The 18,399-nt window shown below is 41.4% G+C and overlaps 1 protein-coding gene across 2 annotated transcripts; it reads right to left on the bottom strand.

Moving 5' to 3' along the window:
* Window positions 1-348: 348 nt before the first annotated feature.
* Window positions 349-18,117, bottom strand: ddx39aa (DEAD (Asp-Glu-Ala-Asp) box polypeptide 39Aa). Of its 2 annotated transcripts, none has more exons than XM_060898921.1 (10): window positions 18,032-18,117; window positions 13,119-13,339; window positions 12,851-12,978; window positions 10,712-10,988; window positions 8,903-9,021; window positions 8,398-8,529; window positions 4,340-4,449; window positions 4,070-4,214; window positions 3,538-3,685; window positions 349-628 (listed from the first exon to the last, which is right to left on the bottom strand). In XM_060898921.1, exons 2-10 carry the CDS (start codon window positions 13,324-13,326, stop codon window positions 612-614), a joined length of 1,284 nt encoding a protein of 427 aa, XP_060754904.1. In that variant the 5' UTR covers window positions 13,327-13,339; window positions 18,032-18,117; the 3' UTR covers window positions 349-611. The 2 variants fall into 2 exon arrangements, with proteins under 2 accessions (XP_060754904.1, XP_060754905.1); XM_060898922.1 differs by having other exon boundaries at window positions 13,119-13,335; window positions 18,032-18,113.
* Window positions 18,118-18,399: the final 282 nt, after the last annotated feature.

Raw genomic sequence — 18,399 nt, 5'->3', positions numbered from 1 at the left:
TGCCAACAGTTTTCAATCTTAGGCAGCTAATGTTTTTAACGTTTGTTTTATTGCACTATTTACTCATGAACTCTGATTGTAACTGCAGTGAATAAGCCAGTAGCAGAAGTGGATCGAAGGTTCCAGCACAAGAGAATAATAAAGAGTAATTATTGCCTCTCATGAAAGTCTGTTTCCCTTGTTGCTGACTTGAGGACCATAAGTCCATACGCACTGCTACGGTCTTATAATTCAGACATCTACGGCTCCCTCTGCTGGTCCATCTCTGCTAGGAACTGCATTTGTAAAACGTAACTTGCACTCAAGGTGCAGCATGAACAAAACAGAGAAGAAAAAAATGCCACTGTATATATTAAAAAAAAAAAAAGTTTTAATTCTCAAACAAATGGGGATCAACAGTTAAGTGAAATTATAAAAGTAACCCCCCTGAAGACTGCAATAAAATAAACATAATAAGATACACATAACAGACGTTATGGGAAAGTGTCTGACTAACGTTTGACAGCGGAGGGTCTGTCAACAGATATCAAAATAAAATACACAGCCATCTTCTCTTCCATCATCCAAAGATGTCAAATGCACCACAATCGTTACTGGATTACAGGAACAATTCATCTGGACTGCTCAACTGTAAAAGACGTACAGAAAGGAAGCAGAAATCAAGTTATATATCACAAAGCAAATGGCATACTCATCCTAACACTCATTTCCAGTTAATGGTATACTGCATGGACTAGAAGCATGTCCAAAGCACTCCTTAAAGTGCATATTCTGGACCAATTTCGTGTTGTTTTATATGAAAGTATGTCCCTTTACACACTCATCCAGAAGGGTAATTTTGCACAAGGCCATCAGTCTACAGCAGAAAAAACTAAAATAACAAAACGCGTCTGGAAAAATCCCAAGGGAGTCTGGAGCCAGATTCGTGACGTTATCCGCGGAAGCGCCAGCAGGCTGCGAGAGCTTTGCACGGTTTCAGTGCACAGCCTGTGTAGACCAAGCGCTCCCATTTCTCTCTCATTGTCCGGTCTTTTGGAAAACGATGAGTACTAATCCCATCAAGATTGGTGTTGCTACACCCTCCTACGATACATCTGTTAACCATTTTAATCATTACGCGATAACGTTGAAGAAATTTGCAGAAAACCACCAGGTCGTTTTCTCATAAACAAACCAGCGCTGACGTAGGATTCAGAGGGAGGCGTCCCGCATGCGACGTCACGAAAATCAATCAATGTTTGCCGGGAAATCCAAATGCCAAGTTTCTTCAGAGGCGGACCAATTCGCCTCAACTGGCTTGATTTCAACTGAATTTTTCTGGTATTGTGCAAGGTAAAAAAAATTGCACAAAATGCAAAATGTGACAGATATTTGACCAAAGTTTAATATAAAATAGGAGAATTACATTGATCTTGCTCCTGAATTTACCCGTGATATGCACCAAGTATGAGGGTACTTTAAAAAAAAAAAAATCTCAGCCTCACCCAGAAAACGTCACAGGAGAAAGATTGTTCTTGCATTATGTTTCAACATAGTCTCCTTTAACTTCAATGCACTTGGTCCACTGATGTTCAAGCTTTTCTTCATGGAAGGTGGTCACATCTTGAGCCTCCAGATCCTCCTCAACAGCATGGATGACCACCATCACTCTGAAAATGGCGACCATGCGAGTGGGATTTTAGTTTAGGAAAAACAGAAGTCAGACGGTGCCAGGTCGGGTGAGTAAGGTGCATGGGGCAACAGTTCAAAGCCACATTTGACTGCTTCTGCCCCGACACCTGTGCTGTGGGGATAAGCGAATTGTCCTGGAGCAACAGCACGCAAGCTTGAAGCTTTCCTCTCCTTTTTTTCTTCGATCGTTTCTTTCATTTGAGTTTTTGTGGACAGTGATATAAGGATTTATAGTATATAGTTCTACCCCAAAATGGGACTTGCACCCCTTGTTTCCGGGTGAGGCCGAGAACTTTTTGAAGTACCCTTGTATTTTTCACCACTTGTGTAAAAACAAAGTCATGGAAGCATTTAAATATATAATATAAATGATACATAACTAATATCATTTAAAAAAAAAAAAAATCTATGCCAAAGGGGTTGAAAATCAATTGGGGCTTTGCCCTGTATTCTTCCCATCACAAACTAGGTGATGTGACAAACAAATTAAATTAAAAATTTGTTTTGTGAATCATGCCAAGGTGGCCTCACTAAAAGCTGATTTTAAACAAGAGTGCTCTGAGAGCACAATATCCCCCGCTGTCAACTGTGCCATAACTCTGGTAAAATGTGACTGAATTGAACGAAATTACAATATGCACAATTACCGACATATAACAGAGAATCCTGACAAGTTTCATGAAATTCCTCCAAAAATTGAGAGAGGAGTTGATTTCAGAAGGTGAGTACCCTTCCCGGGACGGACATAATCCCCCTTCGGGCCTTTCGGTCAGCAGGGGATAAAAATTGTGAGGGAAGTTGATTTCAGAAAGCAAGCACACCTTGATGAAATTGCCAAAGTACAAGTTTGTTAATAATCAAGGGCATAACTCTGGGAAAATTTGCCCAAATTAAATGAAATTCCAATATGCGTATAACTGTCATATAACAAAGGCTTTTGCCAAGTTTGGTGAAATTCCTCCACAAATTGAGAGAGGAGTTGATTTCAGAAGAACGTACACCCTCATGAAATTGTCAAAGTACAAGTTATTTAATCAAGGGTCAAAACTCTGGGAAAATTTTCACAAACTAAATTAAATCGCAATATGCGTATTACCATCATATAACGAGGCCTTTTGCCGAGCTTCGAGAAATTCGTCCAAAAATTGTAAGAGGAGTTGATGTCAGAAGGCGAGCACACCTTCATGAAATTGTCAAAGTACAAGGTTGTTAATCAAGGGCTGTAACTCTGGTAAAATGCGACCGAATTGAACAAAATAATATGCGTACTAATGACATATAACAATGCCTTTTGTCAAGTTTCGTGAAATGCCTCCAAAAATTGAGAGGAGTTGATTTCAGAAGGGAAACACACGGTCATGGAATTATCAAAGTATAATTTTGTTAATCATGAGCTGTAACTCTGGTAAAAATGTGACCCAACTGAACGAAATTACAATATGCGTATTACCGACATATAACAAAGAATCCTGCCAAGTTTTGTGAAATTCCTCCAAAAATTGTGAGAGGAGTTGATTTCAGAAGGTGAGCACCCTTCCTGGGACGGATGGACATCGCCACGACATAATTCCTCTTCGGGCTGATCGGCCAGCAAGGGATAAAAAACAAACCACCAAGCACCAGGCAAGTGGCTGCATCGTTCCAAGAAGCTTACATTTGATAGCATAATTCAATGCAGTTCAGAGTAAGCTCCACCCCAAAAGTTCATGGCCTGCAGTCAACTAAAACCAGCCCAGGGAGAATGATGCACCCACAGAATGATCAAATCATGCTAATTAGCCATTAACTCCCAGCATTTTCTGTTGAAACATTCCTAAAGCTTTATACGCATTTGTCGAAGAGAAGAGGACATTATTGGGTTCTTACTGTACGAAGAGATGTCAATTTCCTCTGGTAGTTCAGCCACATTCACTTCAAAGCGGTCCTGGACGTCATTGAGGATCTTGGCGTCCGTCTCGTCAGACACAAAGGTGATGGCCAAACCTTTGGTCCCAAATCGACCGGCACGGGCCACCTGGAGGAAGAGAAGGAGCAAACTTAGTACATAATGTATTACATCTACTGGAACAGACTTACCTGGGGCTTACCTTATGGGACCTCGAGTCCGTTAATTCGCCCCTCATCTACGCGCATATTTAAGTTTTGTTAGTTATTTATTGTATGTCTCTGTCTCTTGATTTTATTATTGTATTGTGTAAAGTGAGTAGATGAAATCCAATTACAAAAAAAGACAACGATTTTTCCAGGGTTCTCCAGAAGGATTGATCAGAATCCGGAAAACCAGGATGTAACGATTCACGCAGACGCTTGCATAGTGTCCAGGGGGAAAGTTCCCAGCAATTTGAAACCCCTTGGAGAAATTCTACCACCATATTCATAAAGCTTTGCAAATATTCACCCTGTGTAAATAAGTGTCTGAGTCTTCAGGCATGTCGTAGTTGAAGACGATGTTGACGCGCTCAATATCCATTCCCCTGCCGAACAGGTTAGTCGCCACCAGGATCCTCCTCTGGAAATCCTTGAATTGCTGATATCGTGACAATCTGTGGTAAAAGCAGCAATTACTTGTTCAACTTTAAAACAAACCAAAACATACTGGATGCAGCGTAAACAGAAAGAAAACCCATACAGCCACAATTCCCTAAAGGCTAACAACAACAAGTCTCACCTCTCTTCCTGAACCATGCCTCTGTGAATGGCGATAGCAGGGAAGTTCTGCTCCACCAGCAGCTGAGAGAGAGCGACGCAGCGTGCTACTGACTTTACAAAGATCACCACCTGCGCACACAAACACTCAGCATTTCAATCGGGCCTTATCAGACGGATCCTCGGTACTTTTTGCTGCTTTCGGGTTTGGATTTGACAAAAACCAAGTGCCTGTTAACATATAAAACATCAAGCTTATCTGGCTGACATATGCACATGCAAAAGAGAAACATTTCATTTCAGGAAAGTTCTGCAGTGTTCAGAACTATAGTTCTACCGTTATTCATTTTCTGACTTTCACTATAGAGAATACAAATGGCTTTTGATGTGATTATTATTATTTTTTTAATTAACATTTATTCCACGAAATTGAGTCGTACACGAAGCTGACTGCCGATGAGACGCGTAGTGCCGAGTTAGCTATAAGCCACGTACGACGAGATTGAGTGGAATAACTGTTTTATTCTATCCACATTCTCTGGATTTTGAGAAACAGAGCATTTTTATTTTTAGCAAATTCGATAAATAAAAACTTTATACAAAACGTTCGACAAAATCGTTTCCGCTTAGAATATAAACAAACCAGCAAAATGGCAGTAGCGATTTGTGAAAAATGCTTTAATAATAATTCTTGAAAAAAAAAAAAGGATACGCTCTTACCATCAGATACTATTATTCCATATTGGTTACTTTTTTAGTTTTGGGGGTTTTGCTTTTGAGTAGGGCTGAACAATATATCGTTATCGTATCTATATCTAGATATGAACATTCAAGATATTAATATCGAAAAAGCAACGATATAGATTTCCTCTCCCCGCGCTCGCCCTGCATGTACAGCTCTGGCAATCACAACAAACATCATTTTTACGATTGCCCTTGAATGCACCGCTAAGGCCAGCCAACCACAAACCTTATTTCATGCTTGCTGTGGATCGACAGCTGAAGCCAACCAATGACAAACATATGAGGGCAGGAGTGAGGGAGACGGAGAGCGACACGCGCGCACACACTACAGACACAGTGGGAAAATTAAAAAGAAAGAAAGAAAATGAGTGCGGAAGATAATGCAGCTGGTGGCGGTGCAGAATCTAACTTGGTGCCAAAACACAAATCATCCTCCATTATTTGGAGGTATTTTGGATTCAAAAAGGACGATGTTAAAGGTGGGGTATGAGATTTTGGAATAACGGTTCCTGCAAGCCATATTTTGAAAAGAAACACACCCGCCCTCACCATGCTCCCACCCCCCGCGTCTCCACCCCTCCTCCCCTTAGAGCAGAGTGTAGAGAGCTTGGAAAAATAGCTCAAACTTTCTCATTTAAACTGTGTTTTCAGCCCCAATTTTCACTCCACACACATAATTTTCTCAAAAGTAGTAGCCACACTTGTCCTGATTCACACGTGTCTACCTACACGACAGGACTTGCAGTTTTTGAATGAGAAGCCTGAAAGTGAGGAGAGCACAGCCGCCCAGCCCCATAGACTTCCATTATAAAACTTGCTCTTTTTAACTTGCTCTAGTGACCTCATTTTTTTAGACTACAGACAAAAAAAATTACATCAGTTTGTTCAGGAGAGCCTTGTGGCGCTCACTGTGAAAGAATTTTGTGAATATCTCCTTCCGTTTTCGTGTAAATCCCCGTTGTTTGGAGGAAGCGCACTGAGAGAATCCTGCGCTCTGTGTGACACTGCTCGCTCTCTCACACACACAGAAGGGCCGGGCTGCTCGGGCTTCAGTCTGATTGACGTGTCAGTATCCAATCATTTTGAGGTGGGACCTCGATATGATTGGATGGCGTTTTTCCTTTATTTTACACTGTCGACTGGATTAAAATATTTCGTTTTTGGGTCAAACCTTCTATTGTACTGCTTGCAACATGGGTGTGAGGAGCTTTTCAAGCAATATGGTAAAAATACTCCTGAAAAAAATCTCATACTCCACCTTTAACCAGAGTGAGGTGTTGTGCAGGTCGTGCTCAGCAAAAATCGCGATGAAGCAAGGTAGCACAACAAACATGTTTCACCACCTGAAACAACACCATCGCGTGCTGCACGAAGAGTGTATGGCAATGAGAGAAACACCGGGGACTTCTCAGTCATCCCAAAATAAGCCAAAAGTTTGCATTGCTGATGCGTTCAGTAGCGTTACACCCTACGAGTCGACGTCCACCAGACATAAAGAAATTACAGACGCTATAACATACCACATTGCAAAAGACATGGTACCTGTGTACACAGTCTCGAAAGAGGGCTTTAAAAAATGGTTCGGACGCTGGACAAGCGTTATAAAATACCATCCCGAACACATTTTAATCAAGTGGCCATTCCGAAACTCTATAATGAGTGTAAAATGAATGCTGAATCCGAGCTCCGTGAAATCGATCATTTCGCCACAACCACAGGCCTGCGGTCGAGCCGGACAACTGAACCTCACATCAGTTTAACGGTCCATTTTATTACAACAAACTTCAAACTCAAGACCCGCTGTCTGCAGACGTCCTTCTTCCCCGGGGAGCATACAATAAATAACAAATACGGATGCATTTGTTATTTATTGTTAAAGCAGAGCTGAAGTAAAATGTTTGATTTGTAATTTATTTATTCGTAATTTATGTTAATGTTGATGACTGGCAGTGAGGTCTTAAAAATAAAACTGCACTTTCCACATTTTTTTGTATTATGATGTTTTTATTTTTCTGAAAAATGCTTGGTTTTCACCAAACCCGTAGTCATATCGTATCATATCGATATCGAGGTATCTGGCATGAATATCGAGATATGAAATTTTGTCCATATCGTTCAGCCCTGCTTTCAAGTGGAGTTTTTATTTCGTCCTCGGTTGGTTCAGCAACATGCTCCACCATTTTGTTTTTCTCTACTCACACTGTACATGAGCTGATTGGCTAGCCTGCTACTAGTCTATCAGAGTGCGTGATTGCTCATATCCAGTGAATGTGGATAGAACAAAAATTAAACAATGTGTTATTTACCAGCTGGGAGGTCCGTATCGTGAAATACCGTGACCGAGGTCTTGAAAGTACTGAGCGAGGCCCTCTGGGCCGAGGTCAGTATTCAAGGCCGAGGTGACGGTATTTCACCATACGGACCGACCTTAAGCTGGTAAATAATATATTTATTTTTTTCTTTACCAAATTCTAACAGAAAACGAGAGCACCCGAAAGGGAAAACCAAGGCGAGCCGCCATTTTGAATCCTCATTCACGGCTGTAATGCAAATGGCTTCCTCCTCGGTATACAAATGCACTTCCATGGCAGGAAACAAAACTACATTTTGCCGCCTATGTAGTCCCCCATTTATACAAAATTGAGTTATTCAGGATTCAGCCATGTTTTTGCTCAGCGTTAGCAAGTTAGAGGTTTTTAGCTTTCTCCTGAAATGTTTTCTTTTATTTCTTCTTCCTCAGGGTAGTAAAACTCGCTTTCGCTGTGAACACTGTCGTTATCGCTATCCATGCTGTAAAATTAATGCTATTTTGAATCCTCATTCACGGCTGTAATGCAAATGGCTTCCTCCTCGGTATACAAGTGCACTTCCATGGCAGGAAAAAAAACCTACATTTTGCCGCCTATGTAGTCCCATTTATACAAATAGGAGTCATTCAGACATGTTCTTGCTTGGCGTTAGCAAGTTAGAGGTTTTTAGCTTTCTCCTGAAATTTTTTTTTATGTCTTCTTCCTCAGGGTAGTAAAACTCGCTTTCGCTGTGAAGACTGTCGTTATCACTATCCATGCTGTAAAATTAATGCTATTCTCCTGAGAAATGCTGGCAAAAATTGAAGATTTTTGATAATCTTATAAATAAATCTTATTTAAAAAAATTGACAAAAAATTCTACTACGTTTGTTGTTGTTAACGAGTGAGTCGCCAGAGGTCCGTAACCGGGGTCCGTACCGTAGAACACGGACCCGCTTGCCAATCAGAGCGCAGGATTTGATGGAAACCGCACCGTGAAAAAAAAAAATATAATTATCACCATAACCAAAACCAAAGGAACACACACCTGGTTGAACTCAAGTACATCGAGCAGGTCAAAGAGCTTGCGATTCTTTTCACTGTCCTTCAACTTGCAGTAATACTGTTGCAGGCCGTGCAAAGTCAGCTTCGTCTCGTCATCCACAAACACCTCCATAGGCTACAAACACACACAGGCCTTTAAACAAAAAGGATTCAAATAGGTGTATACAGGCACAGACACATCACTCCTCAATACTGACAATGCATTGCAGGCTACAGAAAAGAAAATATTACTTTAGCAACACTACAACCAAAACCATCCACCTTTATAAGAAATACCTGCCAGTCCTTGTATTTAACATGTGAAATCCTACCACACAGTTGGTTATTCTGAATAATCCAGCCTAATCTGTCTTATAACAGTACAGTAATAAATCACAATACTAAATTCTAAACGATAAGACGAATCTAACTCATAATTCACACAGGAGCCATAACTTCTACCAAAAATTCTCAAAAACACGAAAACTTAGCAGTGTCTGGTGACTCACATCTTGCATGAACTTGCGACAGACAGGTCGGATCTCTTTACTGAGCGTAGCACTGAACATCATGCACTGTTTCTCATGGGGGGTCATCCTGAAGATATCCTGCACGTCCCGTCGCATATCTGAGACAGACACAGCTGGAATTTAGCAATCAGTGGCTCTGAAGAACGTATACAGTGGGGCAAAAAAGTATTTAGTCAGCCACCAATTGTGCAAGTTCTCCCACTTAAAAAGATGAGAGAGGCCTGTAATTTTCATCATAGGTACACTTCAACTATGAGAGACAGAATGGGGGGAAAGAATCCAGGAAATCACATTGTAGGATTTTTAATGAATTAATTGGTAAATTCCTCGGTAAAATAAGTATTTGGTCACCTACAAACAAGCAAGATTTCTGGCTCTCACAGACCTGTAACAACTTCTTTAAGAGGCTCCTCTGTCCTCCACTCGTTACCTGTATTAATGGCACCTGTTTGAACTCGTTATCAGTATAAAAGACACCTGTCCACAACCTCAAACAGTCACACTCCAAACTCCACTATGGCCAAGACCAAAGAGCTGTCAAAGGACACCAGAAACAAAACTGTAGACCTGCACCAGGCTGGGAAGACTGAATCTGCAATAGGTAAGCAGCTTGGTGTGAAGAAATCAACTGTGGGAGCAATTATTAGAAAATGGAAGACATACAAGACCACTGATAATCTCCCTCAGTCTGGGGCTCCATGCAAGATCTCACCCCGTGGGGTCAAAATGATCACAACAACGGTGAGCAAAATCCCAGAACCACACGGGGGGACCTAACGAATGACCTGCAGAGAGCTGGGACCAAAGTAACAAAGGCTACCATCAGTAACACACTACGCCGCCAGGGACTCAAATCCTGCAGTGCCAGACGTGTCCCCCTGCTTAAGCCAGTACATGTCCAGGCCCGTCTGAAGCTTGCTAGAGAGCATTTGGATGATCCAGAAGAGGATTGGGAGAATGTCATATGGTCAGATGAAACCAAAATCGAACTTTTTGGTAAAAACTCAACTTGTCGTGTTTGGAGGAGAAAGAATCCTGAGTTGCATCCAAAGAACACCATACCTACTGTGAAGCATGGGGGTGGAAACATCATGCTTTGGGGCTGTTTTTCTGCAAAGGGACCAGGACGACTGATCCGTGTAAAGGAAAGAATGAATGGGGCCATGTATCGTGAGATTTTGAGTGAAAACCTCCTTCCATCAGCAAGGGCATTGAAGATGAAACGTGGCTGGGTCTTTCAGCATGACAATGATCCCAAACACACCGCCCAGGCAACGAAGGAGTGGCTTCGTAAGAAGCATTTCAAGGTCCTGGAGTGGCCTAGCCAGTCTCCAGATCTCAACCCCATAGAAAATCTTTGGAGGGAGTTGAAAGTCCGTGTTGCCCAGCGACAGCCCCAAAACATCACTGCTCTAGAGGAGATCTGCATGGAGGAATGGGCCAAAATACCAGCAACAGTGTGTGAAAACCTTGTGAAGACTTACAGAAAACGTTTGACCTCTGTCATTGCCAACAAAGGGTATATAACAAAGTATTGAGATGAACTTTTGTTATTGACCAAATACTTATTTTCCGCCATAATTTGCAAATAAATTCTTTAAAAATCAGACAGTTATTTTCTGGATTTTTTTTTCTCATTTTGTCTCTCATAGTTGAAGTGTACCTATGATGAAAATTACAGGCCTCTCTCATCTTTTTAAGTGGGAGAACTTGCACAATTGGTGACTGACTAAATACTTTTTTGCCCCACTGTACCACCACAATCAAAACATCCTTCTCTCAACGCACCGAGCTGCTCGAGCATCTTGTCACATTCATCCAGCACGAAGTGCTTGACGTTTTTGAGGTTGAGGCTCTTGCCGCGGATGAGGGCGAGGATTCGACCTGGTGTGCCCACCACGATGTGAGGGCAGCTCTTCCTCAGCACTTCTTCGTCCTTCTTGATTGGCAGGCCTCCAAAGAACACCGAGCACTTCACGTTGGACATGTACTTGGAGAAGCGCTCGTACTCTTTGCTGATCTGGAAGGCCAGCTCACGAGTGTGGCACATGACCAGCACGGACACCTGACAGCAAAGAGAGGATGGATGGAGTGAAAGAACTGAGGCATTTGTAGAGACTTACTGAATCAAGGTTAGGCAATTAAGCAAAACAGCAGCAAGGAAATTCTTCCACAGAAACCTTGTCATAATTATTGGGCTTTTTCAAGCAACATACAAAAAGATTTCCCCCAAATTCAGAAAAAAGAGCTATCTGATAAATAGCTGAATGCTAAGAGAGACTGAAGATGCTCATTGTGTCCTTGCTGTGGATGCAGGATTTAGTATACATTCTGGACTTCATAAAACTGACCTCAGAAGTCTACAAAATGCATAGAAGACTATTTTAATGTACTGTGTGAATATTTAGACAATAACTGATCTATAGAGATGAAAGTGGAGCAAAGAAAAAAAATCCTGAACTTTTGAAAGTCAAACTGGGGGGGGGGGGGCTACATCCCCCGAAAAAATTTTAATAACATAACACGCAAAACTCTGCATTTTAGTACTTATTTTCACTAAAACAAGTTATAACTTTTAAGCCTTTTTCTTTCATGTACATTAATGATTAACATGTCAAAAATATCAAATTTAATTCCCCTAGTTAATGAGTAATTTTCAGGAGTGCATTTAGAAAACGCGGCGATTTTCCTGCTACACAGTTCATTACTTTGAAAAAAAAATCAGACAGTTGAAGGTAAACTCAGCAAAATCCCAAAACAGTCCTGTTAAAAAGTAAAGGCCTGTTAGAGTTTCTAAAGCTTTCAGGTTTCAGTGTTGGGGACATTGAGCCTCGTTTATCAATCTTTTAGTAGAGTTGTGCGTTTGTAGAAGCTAAAGTGAACTAAACATTTCCAATTCAGATTTATGCGAGTTGAAGCCAATTGTTTACATTTAGTTCGTATTGTCTGTAAATTTAAACACCAATGAATACCAAATTTCTCATGTAAATCAGGGGTGTAGCTAGGATTTTTTGGGGTGTGTGTGTGTGTGTCACACACTGACTAGCAGCCTGAGTGCATTATGTAGCAAAAAATACATTACCACTGCTAGTTTTAGGCAGCTTAGAAACCGGCTCTTCCATTATTGCTGTTTCTTCCACGTTTTCTTGATGTTGTGTTCTAGAAACGGCACTAAAACTTAGCTTCGAAACCACAAAATGCAACTTTGATGGAAAAAAAAATATAATAAAATTGCTTAACTCTCTTCACGTCGAAAGAAGGAGGAAAGTTTCACTTGTTTTGACATGAATTATTAACACAAGAGGAAATACTTGTAATTCGCAACTAAAAAGACTGCAGCTCCACTGGCAGCTTGAACATGCTTTCTAGTGCGATCGTGTTGCGCTTGTGCAGAACGGTGTCAGTCCTGCGCGCCTTAGCTCGTGCACCTGAAGGCGCGCACTCCTAACGAGCTCCGGCACGCACGCCGTTAACAAAGAACACCTGTCTTTAATCAGTGAACTATGTTTGGGCTATTTAAGGACTGCGCTCATGCAAGGACGATGCAAAGTATTACGCCATGTCCAGGAACGCGAAAAATAAATTTCCCCATTCGGGAAACCGGAGATTTTCAAGAGTTGTTTCAAATATCCGGATTTTTGGGTAAATCCGGAAGACTTTCATCTATAGATCTAGAGCAGTTCCTGTTTGTATCTGCATGGCACATTTCTTGACATAGTTGATTTCAACGTATTGTGATTTTGTCTGAGGACTTTTAAGAAACTGAAACCAAATACGTGTACGCACTATTGGCTGCGTGTAAATTACCACTGCATTTAGGTTTTGTATGTGCAGCTAATCTCTCACAATCTACCCATTCTCCAAGTTCACGTTATGCATGCAAACATATAGGACCAAGCCAACACAACTTTAGAACACTACACTCACCTGTCCATCCACAGGCTCAATCTGCTGTAGTGTAGCGAGCACAAACACCGCCGTCTTCCCCATACCGGACTTGGCCTGGCAGAGAATGTCCATGCTCAGAATAGCTTGTGGAATGCATTCGTGTTGAACTGCAGAAAGCATAAAATGTATTTAAAATCCGAGCCTCATCTATCTTCCATGCTATACAGCAGTCAAATGTCGATCAAACTCAAGGATGTCTGGATGAAAACAGGGAAAAAAAAACAAACAAAAAAACGCATCTCCTGACCTTCAGACGGATGCTCAAAACCGCAGTCGACGATAGCACGGAGCAATTCGGGTTTGAGCAAGAAGTCTCGGAAACCAGAGCTGTGGATGGAGACGTAGGAACCCTTCACCTCCTTCTTGCATGGAGTGACTGCACTCTCAGGGACTCCCTGTGGCTCCTCATCCTCCTCGTAATCCAGCAGCTCGTTCTCAACATCGTTCTCAGCCATGGCTTTGATCTGTCTGTAGTAAAGGAGGTTGAATTGACAAAGTACGATCTAGGAATGTAGAGCTCTGCCGCACGGATCGATCCGGGAGCAAATGGTCACTGAGACAGACAGCTGCTCAAAGAGGTTTTTCAGTTTATTGTAAGACAAACATGAGCATCATATACAGTATATTTCATATTCAAGAGTGTGTTATAGTTATGTGATTGAATGATGATGATTTAATTGACCACAAGTATAATGTAAATGGGTAATGAAGCATTACATCACTGGTTTAGAGACTACACTACTGGATGAAAGAAGAGACACATTATGTACCATTATATCACCCGTCAGGATCATATTCTTAAGAAAAGACGACACATTGCTGGTCAGTATAACCATTAAACAGAACGTACAGTACAAGCTAGGGTTGGGCGGTATTACGGTAAGAAGGTATCCCGAGGTATCCAAAAGTACCAACGGTATCGGTCTCATTACCGTCATTTTAAAAAAATATATAATATCTAAATAAATATGGAGTACATGAGGTCATAATATAAAATAATAAATTGAAGATCATCCCGAATAACTGTGTGATCGTATTTTCACTAATTCTATCAATTTCCTAAAGAAGTTTTCATCGCGTGCAGGGTTGTTTATGTCGTTACCATGGCAACCCTGCGTGACATTTTGGAGTCTGACAGAAAGCTTCGCAAGAGACTGAGACCGGGGGTGTCATGGCTCAGATGGCTAAGGCACCGTACCATAAATCCGGGGACCCGGGTTCGATTCCGACCCGAGGTTATTTCCCCATCCCGTCTCTCTCTCCCCCGCTCATTTCCTGTCTCTCTATACTGTCCTATCTAAAAAAAAAAAAAAAAAAAGAGAGAGACTGAGACCGCGGTTGAAAGATGGCAAGTCAAGATAACGAGTTAGTGGCAAAAAAAAATACAACATCGGCAGTGTGGCAGTATTTTGGTTTCAAACCAAACGAAAAATCTAATATGTCCCCTAAGGCACACCATAGCCTGGGGTACTCCACTTCCACGAGATCTCTCCAATGAGTTGTGTTTTGAGTAGGTTACATGAGTAACAACAAGGTAAAATAATATAACGTATGACATTTGGGATGTGGGTAATAAACGTTTGAAATGTCCTCTACTGAAGAAACGGAAGAAAACATCGTAGCGTAAACTGTTAGGTTTCTGGTGGGAATTAGCAATGCGCTTGCTATCTTTGTTGGGTGTGTTAAACCGTATGGATTTAAGTGGAATAATTGTAAGGAGTTATGTGATCAAGACAACGTTTTAAGCAAGGTAAGGCCATTTGATTATTAATTTCCCCGCCATGGCATGACGTGGGCCCATATGATTTTGCCTTGTGCAGCTATCACGCATTTGAATTAGGTTCGCCTCATTTGCGCTGAAGAATATGGTTTATCGCGCAGTCTAAACGGACTTGGGTGTTGGTTGATTCTTTTTCTTTTTTTTATTTCCCATGCTTGAAAGGGTATGATCCTGCTCATCGTGTACTTTTTTTTGATGGAGTAGGTGAAATAGTGCTGCAAATGGCGTTTCAACGCAGACATGTGTAAACGACAGTTGAATGCTATTTTCAAGATGAAGGAAGAGTTGCATGATGCTTTGAAATATCTCTTAATCCATTCATCAATGCACAAAATTCGCTTTGCTGCTTAATCCATACCACAATGCACACAATTCGCTATGCTGCTTTTAAATAGTACATTTGAGGCATAGGCGCACGTTACACAGTAGGCCGAAACAAAATATTTTTTTCTCGGTAATACCGTATACCCCGGGAAAACACAGAGACGGTTTAAAGGTATCAAAATTTGGATACCGCCCAACCCTAGTACAAGCAAAGATAAATCTCAAGGATTTAACTAACCAAAACAAGTAGCAGTCACAACAGCCTGTAGCAGTTTCAAACATGCCAAACATACTAGTGCATCTCAAAAGATTAGAATACCATGAAAAAGTTCCTTTTTTTCATAATTTAATTCAAAAAGGTAAACTTTCATATATTCTATATTCATTACATGTAAAGTGAAATATTTAAAGCCTTTTTTGTTTTAATTTTGATGATTATGGCTTATAGCTCATGAAAATCAGAAATCCAGTATCTCAAATTATTAGAATATTCCCCAAGATCAATCAAAAAAAGGATTTACAATACAGAAATGTCCAACTTCTGAAAAGTATGTTCATTTATACACTCAATACTTGGTTGGGGCTCCTTTACCATGAATTACTGTATCAATGCGGTGTGGCATGGAGGTGATCAGTCTGTGGCACTGCTGAGGTGTTATTGAAGCCCAGGTTGCTTTGATAGTGGCCTTCAGCGTATCTGTATTTTTGGGTCGGGTGTTTCTCATCTCCCTCTTGACAATACCCCATAGATTCTCTATGGTGTTCAGGTCAGGCAAGTTGGCTGGCCAATCAAACACAGTAATATCATGGTCAGCAAACCATTTGGTAGTAGTTTTGGCACTGTGGGTAGGTGCTAAGTCCTGCTGGAAAAGGAAATCAGCATCTCCAAAAAGCTCGTCAGCAGACGGAAACATGAAGTGCTCTAAAATCTCCTGGCAGATGGCTGTGTTGACTTTGGACTTGATAAAATACAGTGGACCAACACCAGCAGATGACATGGCACCCCAAATCATCACAGACTGGAAACTTCACACTGGGCTTCAAACACCTTGGATTCTGTGCCTCTCCACTCTTCCTCCAGACTCTAGAACCGTGATTTCAAAATTAAATGCAAAATGTACTTTCATCTGAAAAGAGGACTTTGGACCACTGAGCAACAGTCGATTTCTTTCTCTCCTTAGCCCAGATAAGACACTTCTGATATTGTCTCTGGCTCAGGAGTAGCTTGATATTAGGAATGCGGAAGATGTATCCTCTTTCTTGAAGATGTCTGTTCGTGATGGGTCTTGATACACTGACACCAGCCTCAGGTGGCGTTTACATTAGACCGTATCCGTATCGTTTTCGTCATGGATGCACTGTCCGTGCACATTAAAACGCCAGGAAACGACTCCACAGGCAGAACAGTTTGAATCCGCCAGGGCCCACGTATTCAACCCAGTACGTATCTGATCCGGTGCTGTGTAAACATTGAGGAACGAGGAAACGCAGTGCTGAGCTCTAGCTGACGTCGTCATTGGACAACGTCACTGTGACATCCACCTTCCTGATTCGCTGGCGTTGGTCATGCCACGTTGGTCATGTGACGCGACTGCTGAAAAACGGCGCGGACGGCTCAGTCCCGAATCACTGCTCGTGCGCTTCACTCGCGCGCTCTGTGAGCTGCGCAGGGCCAGAGTGCGCACCCTCCAGAGGGCACTCGCTGTTCAGGGCGGAGTAATTTGGAGCGCAGGATGCCTGAGTGCGGAGGAGGAAGCGCTGAGCTGCACTGAGGTTTATTTACACATTTCAACTTACGTGCTAGCGTATCCGTGTATTGGCGTTGCTGTGTGCATGCGAATCGTTTTAAAAACGTTAATCTGATGATCCGCTGATACGGTCTAATGTAAACACCACCTCAGTCCACTCCTTGTGAAGCTCTCCCAAGTTCTTGAATCAACTTTTCTTGACAATCCTCTCAAGACTGCGGCCATCCCTGTTGCTTGTGCACCTTTTCCAGCCACCCTTTTCAGCAATGACCTTTTGTGGCTTACCCTCCTTGTGTAGGGCATCAGTGATCATCTTCTGGACAACAGTCAAGTCAGCAGTTTCCCCATGATTGTGGTTGTGTGTACTGAACTAGACCGAGAGATACACCATGTTCATACTGTTTTACTCAAACTCGAAATGAAATATTCTAATATTTTGAGATGGTTTTTTTTTATGTTTTTGTACTGTATGCCATACTGATTAAAATTAAAATAGAAAAATGCTTGAAACATTTTAGTTTGTGTAATGAATCTCTAACATAACTTTCATTTTCTTAAATAACTGACGGAAAAATATTGAACTTTTTCACAATATTCTAATTTTTTGAGATGCACTAGTATATTATATTTTTATCAGACACACAGACAAATAATATAGTCAGTGGCTTTTAGCTCAATACACAACATAAGACAGGAAAAACACATCTAAGGGAGAAAAAATCAAATCTGTCCATGTATTTATTATTTCCTATATCAAATGAAGAAACAATTTGGGTTAGAAAAAGTCATTCCCAAACAAAGCGTGGCGGGTTAAACAGCTCTGCTGGGCAATGCTCAAATCCCAAATGACTACCTACTCCCTATACACTACATAGGGGATGAAATAATGGTTTCTACACCCTATGTAGTGCACCATATGTTCAACATGTAGCCGTTTGGGATTCAGTAATGAATGGAGACCGGACTCGCCATTCAAAATTTATTGGGTTAGTTCAGATTAAACTTTTTTTTTCACCTACAAAAAAGCTCGTAAACAATTCCGGTGTGAAGAAACACCACCATTAGGTCTTGTTTAATCAAATTTACTCAAAAAGTATTAATAAAAGCCGATAAAACAGCCAGCCACACTGCTGCTAACCACAATGCTAACAAGCTAACTACAAAAATGTGTGGGTTTGTTCCAGTCCTGTGTTAATCACTAAGCAAACTGTACACACCATGGAACATATATAATAAACATTCACGAGTCGGCATAATTCCGGATAACTCGCTCATTATTGACAAACAAAGATTGAAAGACGAATTTACCGTGAGCTACTTTTCAAAAAACGAAAGCCGCTTTCTCTCCAACAACACTCGTAAATAGGCCTTAAACCTTATTCCATTTCCCGGACGTTCAAGGCAACAATGTCCTCTAATTCTATTGGCCAGTATGAAAGTCAATCATCGCGACAAAGAAAAGTCTGGCTATGATTGGTCGAGTCAAATGGCAATCCTGAATAGGGCGGTACATAGCGGGACACTGCAAATTTCTGTCCACACGAGGTCGCTAGAGATCTCATCTCATTATCTCAAGCCGCTTTATCCTGGACAAGTCGCCAGGTCATCACAGGGCTGACACATAGACACAGACAACCATTCACACTCACATTCACACCTACGGTCAATTTAGAGTC

The sequence above is a fragment of the Neoarius graeffei genome, chromosome 18 (genome assembly GCF_027579695.1).
Source record: "Neoarius graeffei isolate fNeoGra1 chromosome 18, fNeoGra1.pri, whole genome shotgun sequence".
Classification (NCBI taxonomy): domain Eukaryota; kingdom Metazoa; phylum Chordata; class Actinopteri; order Siluriformes; family Ariidae; genus Neoarius; species Neoarius graeffei.
Note: the sequence above shows the minus strand (reverse complement) of the source record. Positions and strands in the feature narration are given on the sequence as shown.